Source organism: Aspergillus pseudoviridinutans (assembly GCF_018340605.1).
Source record: "Aspergillus pseudoviridinutans IFM 55266 DNA, scaffold_2, whole genome shotgun sequence".
Classification (NCBI taxonomy): Eukaryota; Fungi; Ascomycota; class Eurotiomycetes; order Eurotiales; family Aspergillaceae; genus Aspergillus; species Aspergillus pseudoviridinutans.
In genome coordinates, this window is record NW_025091282.1 from 4,833,665 (window position 1) to 4,841,212 (window position 7,548).

At 43.0% G+C, this 7,548-nt stretch overlaps 2 protein-coding genes across 2 annotated transcripts; one reads left to right on the plus strand and one right to left on the minus strand.

Annotated features, from left to right (window-relative positions):
* Nucleotides 1–1,113: 1,113 nt before the first annotated feature.
* On the minus strand, nucleotides 1,114–2,448 carry Asppvi_003764 (uncharacterized protein; the record flags this gene model as incomplete). The annotated part of the gene is made up of 4 exons (XM_043299725.1): nucleotides 1,114–1,551; nucleotides 1,600–1,944; nucleotides 1,994–2,152; nucleotides 2,215–2,448. The coding sequence occupies 4 exons, from the start codon at nucleotides 2,446–2,448 to the stop codon at nucleotides 1,114–1,116; spliced, it is 1,176 nt and encodes a 391-aa protein (XP_043155660.1).
* Nucleotides 2,449–3,436: 988 nt separating this feature from the next.
* On the plus strand, nucleotides 3,437–5,655 carry Asppvi_003765 (uncharacterized protein; the record flags this gene model as incomplete). The annotated part of the gene is made up of 7 exons (XM_043299726.1): nucleotides 3,437–3,653; nucleotides 3,712–3,911; nucleotides 3,967–4,069; nucleotides 4,127–4,166; nucleotides 4,225–4,477; nucleotides 4,528–4,665; nucleotides 4,720–5,655. 7 exons carry the CDS (start codon nucleotides 3,437–3,439, stop codon nucleotides 5,653–5,655), a joined length of 1,887 nt encoding a protein of 628 aa, XP_043155661.1.
* Between the last annotated feature and the right edge of the window lie 1,893 nt (nucleotides 5,656–7,548).

Sequence of the window (7,548 nt, forward strand, 5' to 3'; positions counted from 1 at the left end):
TACCCCTCAAATTCACTATCTATGATGTTAGTTCATTGTGCCAAAGATGAAGAAGGTAGTTAGTAAATACTACCTATAAAATCATTTTGGCTAGTGCTCCTTGGATAAGAACACTTAGAAGTTATAATTTATAAAGTAGGATTTACTTAATTAATAGATATAGTTCATCTTAAACATAGCACCCCTCACTCTAGCAGCTTAATATCATGTTTTTCTCTGCTGCTCGCACATTTCAGTCACTTTAGTTAGACTCTTTTCTCTTAACCATGACCAGAGTGCATCCTGCAACTTGGCAGCTCGACTTATATTATGCAGTCTGTTACATAGTAAGACCTGGCCATTAGGGGACAAAAGGACAGGGGAAAAAGGGATAATACTAGTATGCAAAAATGGTTGACTGCAGCTTGATTTTCGGTATTAGGCACCAACATGTATGAACATTGAGAGATTAATCCCTCGCCTTTTCTCCCCTAGCATCCTCACTGCGTGATTAAGCGCATCGGCAACAGCATCATGCCTGATTGTTAGGTCATTGTCCACACCACCTTTTAGATGCTGGTAAAATGATCCCAAAATTTTGATCGCTGCCTCATTGCTAGTCTCCCAAAGTGTCCCAATCGCATGAGGATAGCCAATCAACTGGAAAGCACTTGCAGCATGGATCACTTCATCAGGTAGTTCTTCAGATGAGTTCTCAGCAGTGGACAAGCACAAAGGAAAACTATGACCCAAATAAGACAGCGGCCTGAGGTGGAGGCTTGCCAGCAGTTCGCCACATGACAGTGTACTTGTTTAGAGTATCTCATCATCAAGACTTTCATGAAATTAGGCTTATTAGCCTCGACTTACTAGTCCGCCTAAGAGGAAGCATAGGTAAAAGAAAAGATAATATTATTTATAACTTAACTAGGACAACATAACTAAACGGAAAAGAAGAGAGCAGAGTCCGCTCTGCTAGCAGTGGTGTTATTATCATGCCACACATCCACCCTAGGGGTGATGCCTTAGGGCGGGCATTAGTAATCTCAGCAACAAAAAGAAAATCACTTCTTAATTCTCTGCTACACCAGCTATCCATGCTCAGTCCATTCAGAAGGAACAGCATCCGATGGCTTAACGCAGGCTTATGGCAGCGATTGCAGGTGCATGGGAAGCAAAAATGCATGGCTCTGGGTCTACTGTCACGGTTTCTTTCGCCACAACGCCAGTGACCCCCATCTTGATATAGTCGGCGAATTGAGCGCCATATTGTATGTATCTCTCCCTATCTGTGTCCCAAATGTCGCCTACAGTGAGTTCCTGGTTATTGTTTCCGACAATACCTCTCGGAACTTCAATGTGTATGTGTAGGCCTTGCTTCTTTTCCTTATGGCCTCGTGACCAGGTGATGGTCCCCTCCGGTAGATCCCTAAGATCCTGTTCATCACCATCTCGTCCGTTGTAGTCCAACTTAAAGACGCTTTCCTGAAAATCGTGAATATATAGCCCGATTGGGTTTGCAATGGATATGACGCTTTTTCCGCGAGCAAGGCTGTTAATAGCTGAGCCGATCTAAACAATGTGAGTCTCATATTGAACTCAGTTGAATACCATTCTTACATGAGGATCAGAGTTGCGGTCGGGGTCTCCATATCCACTGCATCGAATGAGTTGATCAGGATTAGTGATTAGTTTATCATTCGAATCCTTGCGAAGAACAGTGGCTTGCGCGGCAATGTCAACTTCAGCACTGAGAGTGTTGTTGCGTTGAATAAGGTGAGCAATTGTCCCACTAGTCGTAGATGAATTCCAGCGGTTTGTCGGGTTATACTGTTTCCGCTCAGAATCCATGGCATTGGTAGTGAACAGGTCTTCCCGGGTGATCTGCGACCTAAACTGCGGGTTCAAGTCCTGATAGAGCCGCACAATATCCTCAGGTTGAACGGTGCCGAGGAAGCCCCAGTACTGTAGAGATATCAGTTGATTATGACAAACTGTATGAGGTTTAACTAACTTCTGGGCCCTCACATGTCATAACGACTCTTCGGACCTTGCTGGTTGTTAGGTCTGTCCCATTTCTCTCGACAGACCATTCCAAATATTCATCCTGGACTTCGCGGCTTGAATCCGCAGTCAGCCATCGTTGATCATCTTGACCATGATTTTTTAAGACCTGTTATACATAGTCTTTAGTTCGTTTAATCACAATTGAGCACAATGGCTTATACAACATACTTTCTTAGGGAATGCTGTCCAGGTAATTGCAACCCCTTCCTGACTCTGGTCGTATGCTGTTTTGGTGCCATTGAAAAACTGGTGCAACTGAGCTCTGTTGAAGATATCCCCTTTAATCTCATCATCTATCCACTGAGAAATGTATTGCTCCGACCACTTTTTCTGATTAGTAAGGGAAAAGTCTTGGAGTTCTGCCGGAGGTGAGAACTCTTTGAGCTTCATCTCATTACCCATGATTGGATATAACGAGTAACTAAGGTACAATTTTACAATACGATCTTAGTAAAAGAGGGAGGACTAGCGTTTATCGAGTAGTCGCAGGTCTCACCTTTTATCTGTCAATGCACCGTTAATCAGAGTGCATCGACGTTTTGTCGGTGGCAATCAAGAGTGGCAAGTTGGATCACTTCATTTTCCGTTTTCAGACCTGATTTGTAACGCTCGAGCTATCCCCAGACGAAATTCCGCCTAGTTCCCAGGTCTCAATATCATGTTGCTCTTCCATCAATGCAGCTGTTTGTTTTCCAAAAAATCATTTTTCTTAAAAAAAAAAAAAAAAAAAAAAAAGAAATAAAGGGTGTTGTTGGATGCCAGAATCTGTCGTCTGTTTGCCTTGACATCGTTATTACGGACAGGCCTACGGTCAGCTGCCATGAGGGGTTAAAACGCATGAATGCTAACATAGGTGCTTCCGTGAAACTGGACACCGGCACCTCGGTGATGTTTTTTCATTCTGTACAACTGCACTGGGTCTTGCCCATGCAATTGATAGCGCGATATAGGTTCTAGGCTTTGTCAAAGTTACCACAGGGTGGGATAACATCTGGAAAGCTAGTTGTATTCTGCGTTGCGTGTGGCGAAGAACCCAGATTACATCATGTATGTGTAGAAGGATTGGAACTAGAATACTGGGGTGGTGGTCTCTTAGCGTCCTGGCTGCTTTTTGAAGATTGTAAATGTAACCTTTTGTTGGCAACAATAGGCCACCCACTCCTTCTAGGTACCAAAATATCTTTCGTCCATATATGACCGAAAACGTCATTCAGGATATATAAGTAACGATGTCCCACTGGAAGTTAAAAGGAGAATACAGTTAAAAAAGTAAAACACGTATGAAATGTAAGCTACTCAGTTTTCCCAACTGTATAGGCATCGCTCATACATCACATCTAAGCTTTGAACAAGTCATCCATATAAAACGTCCGATTTGGAAAATTCAACCATGAATAACCTTTGGTGGCGCCGTTTCACGCACGGAGATCAACCAGACCAGGACATACTTGCAGATGATGCATTCTTGAAGAATAATTTTATGGACCATTTTGGAATTTTGCTTCAGAATGTTCAACTTAATTGTTTCCTGACGTTTGACCAAGTTATACACACATTCTGGGACAAAGCCGACTACTACTTGCAGATCTTTTGTGTCGCCGACGGGGGTACATTTGAGTCTGTCCTCTTCCTTGCCCAAAATAGCCCGACTGATGCTTGGACCAGCTGATATCGCATATAACAATTCCACAAGCGCATGGTTTGATCCTGGTGTGCGCTTTGCAGCGGTCGTCTCACCAAAGAATATCCGCCCGTTTCAGGACACTAACTGGACCATTTTTATTGTTGGCTCTGCTGAATTCGATTCCAAGGAAAGGTTCTTACAGGTGGCCAGCTGGAATGGTGATGCCTTTCGATTCTATGGTGTACGAGAACCATCTCCTTCCCTAGGAAAGCAGGGGATGCTAAAAGAATTTTTAGCGTGGACCCCTTAGCCATGATTACAATATAATTTCGTGGATATACCAAGGTTCCTCGTGGGATGCTTTCAAACCTGAGTCATCCTACCTTGGACCCTTCAATGGTGAGTGCCCTACAGTAACTCTCATTAGGCCTGTTCTTGCTCAAATACTCACATCAGGTCACATCAACGGTGCACCCATAATGAAGGAGCTCCAGAAGTGAGTCCATCGTCTCGAAATCTGTCCTATTGGTCTGGAAGCTCATGTGAAAGTAAAGCCCCTGGTTACACTGGCACTCAGCTGCTGGAAGTGTCTCTCAATGCCTTTCACCCGCACAAACCGAGTATTTCAAGACGAAGCCATACCTATCAACAGATGACTTGGTACTTGGCAAAGTAAAGTTCGCTGACCAGCTGGAGTCAATTGTGAGGAGTGGCGTATCGGAATGGTACGCACAACGAATGAAACATGACTTCAAAGACAGTAATGGGTCACTAAAGCAATCTCCATCGAATATACCAAGATGGGTGGTTAGTCCACTTTCAAAGCAGTGATTTCTTCGGCTAATGAATCATTTCAGGCTCATTTGCTTCTGACAACCACTATCAATATCCACTGTGGTGAGCTGAATGGAGGCGACGATACTCTGACTGTGCCTCCCAATCACTTTTTCAACGATGAAATTCTGAAGTCTTATCCTGGCAGCGGGAAGATCTATGTGGGTATTTCTACCTTGCCTCTAGAGAGCATGAGGAACTGATGAACTATGCAGCCTCGTTTTGGAAGCCTAAGTGTGCGCCATAAGGACTACGAAAATGCCTGTAGTCAACTTGGTCTTGCCCTTCTGAAAGAGGTTTCCACATTCGACAATGTACCAGAGAACCTCCAAGTGACACTTTACCCAGGTTCCCTGGGGGCTGGGAAGCATTCGGGAAACCGTACACAAGTCTTATTCGCGAAATGCTTGGTTGGAGAAGGCAGCGGCCCTTTCACGATTCTCACACCATCCCTTGAGGACAGTCGGGGAGTTCTGAACTTCCAGAAGATTACAAAAAATGTCTCATTGGTCTCTCAAAAGCTATTAGATTGCTTGGTCATGGCCGATTATTGGAACCCTGTTTATTCTTGGAGGAGGGGGATACTGATGCAATATATGCCAGCTTCAACGACTCTTAAAGGAAAGACTTACGATCTGGAAGAGAACTTTATCCAAGCCCTAAAGAGCTCGGCGTACGCCAAATGCGCAGGCGAAGTGGAGAATGAGTTCCTCAGGCTATATGAGTGTTACGACCTCGATAGCCTGGCCAGCCGTATTTCAAGCTACGTTGGAAAGGTCCAGCAGAAACTAAGAACATCCGCAGGTGTACTGAACTACTTGTTGCTTGCTGAGTCACGGCGGAGAATATATCGCCCTCTGCCTTTGAATGAGTTTGGGCTTACTTTACCCTTCGCCGTCAATTACCCGACGCGGGAGTCTCTTCCACTCAAAGAAATGACGGAATCCGGAGAAGTTGTCAACATGCCAGAACGCGGGAAAAAGTTCCTCACAGAGTGGACTGGCACTCTGTGGTCTGATGAGCCTATGCTTTTGCCATCTCCCAAGGCATATAGTTATGATAACAGTCCCCCTGGATGCCTTGCCCCAACCTCGCCTCTCGCTCTGCCAAAGAAAGAGAGGACACCCAAGAGCTCTATAAAAAGGAGCTAAAGGGACGCATATGTGCTACTGCTATTAAAAAACAAAGGTATATTTAGAATAATGGTTATTCTATAGCCTAGTACATCGTAACTAAAGGGTACGGCCACATTTCACGCCCTGCCATTAGCTACTAGTGCGTCCTCCTGCTCCGGCAGGTGTGTTGACCTCATAATCATCATCCTAGTATGTGATATATAGCATCCCTTAATGGGCTAGGGAACATATTTATCACACGTTTATTTTTCAAACTGATTTCGAGAGGGTGTGCATAATGAGTCTTGCTATTCGGCGGATTCCTCCAGATTCCTCTGGGCGTCTACGAAAACCACATATTCAACTTGCAGTGCAGCATCACATCTGTCTGGGTTTAACTGCCAGTCCCAGTATCATAAAGATCTATCTACCACGACACATCTATTGAAACATTTGAGAAAAGCATGGATATCGGCCAGTCTATATCAACATCCGGAAAATGTCCAATATATGCTTTCATGAACCTTTCTTGAATACATACTAACTCATTGCCTCCGCCATACACTTCCATAGAAACTAGCTTTGAAAGTCTAAAATTGCGCCTTCTTCAGTGGCGCGTCCTACATCTCCTGCATCTTATCATTCCCCATCCTAGTCTGATATTGTCCTCGACGCGAAGGTTAAACTCCGCATGACAATACCTGCACCTTGAAAATGAGTTGGCTTTAGTCATCAATGCATACCTGAAAGAGTCCTGTGCACAGAGGGTAATAAGGTGTTTATACTCCTCCTCTGAATCAACGAGCTTTTCGAGCACTGCTGTTGAAAGGGCACTGAATTCTTTTAGAACCTCCAAAATTGATACTTGTTCAACAAGGCTCTCAGCATTTTCAGATATCACATTTGACAAGTCCTCACAGAGTCCTATTCCTTGAGGTGTAGAGCTGATAATTTCCTGGACAGCATCAGGGAAACCCTCATCACGCCAATTTTTCTCTGCCTAACGGACTAAACAGTCTTTGATGAGCTTCTTCAAAGGATAGGTGCTAAACTTGTCTGCCACTATATGGACATGAAAGTTATTATGCCCTATTTCATTGACATCTGTTGATGATGCAGCCTCTGTGATAATGCTAGGTTGTGCTGCATTAGCATCTTAGATGTAAGATTCTGTGCCTGTATTACTAATTATTTAAGGTTAGCCTACTGTTGCCCTGGTAGTAGCCCTGGAGGTATATAAATGATAAAAATTATTTAAATGTATCAGTACATTTATCTTATAATTTAATTTTGCCCTTATAATTTTCCTGTTTTAAATCAGAAGTGTCTAGTAGCATGAAATGTCACTTTAAAGTCTCCACTGACCACAGCATGAAAGGAAGGAGACTGTGAATAAATAATTACCCTGTATGTGTTGAAATCTAGTCCTTACTCTGTATAATAAGGTTGGAATATTTGTCACTTAAAAAGAGTTCCTATAAGAAAGGAAGGGGCCTGGATGGTTCTATATTGATCTCTTTCACCAGTTAAACGAATGTCTAATTAGACCACTAGCTTGGGGGATATTTTTATATCTTAAATTAGAGTCCTTTTACAACTAGCCTGTTACATGTGATTATACATTTAGGATCAGAAACTTAGGTCATCTGTTAGTAAACTGTAAATTTCACAGGTTCCACTAACAAGTACTTTGTGTGACAACCTGTCACTATATTCCCTGCTGACTCTTTACACGGAGCTTTCTGCCTATCTTGACTGCTTACCTCTTTAGGGTTATTTAGATTATTTACACCATTCCACCCTCTGTTTATATATCTCCCTGCTATATATATACTTTCTTCTCTCTCTTCTCTATACTTAGTTTTCTATTAAATTACTACTATACTATTAGAATATAAGCAGTACTATTATATAAAACTAAATATTACT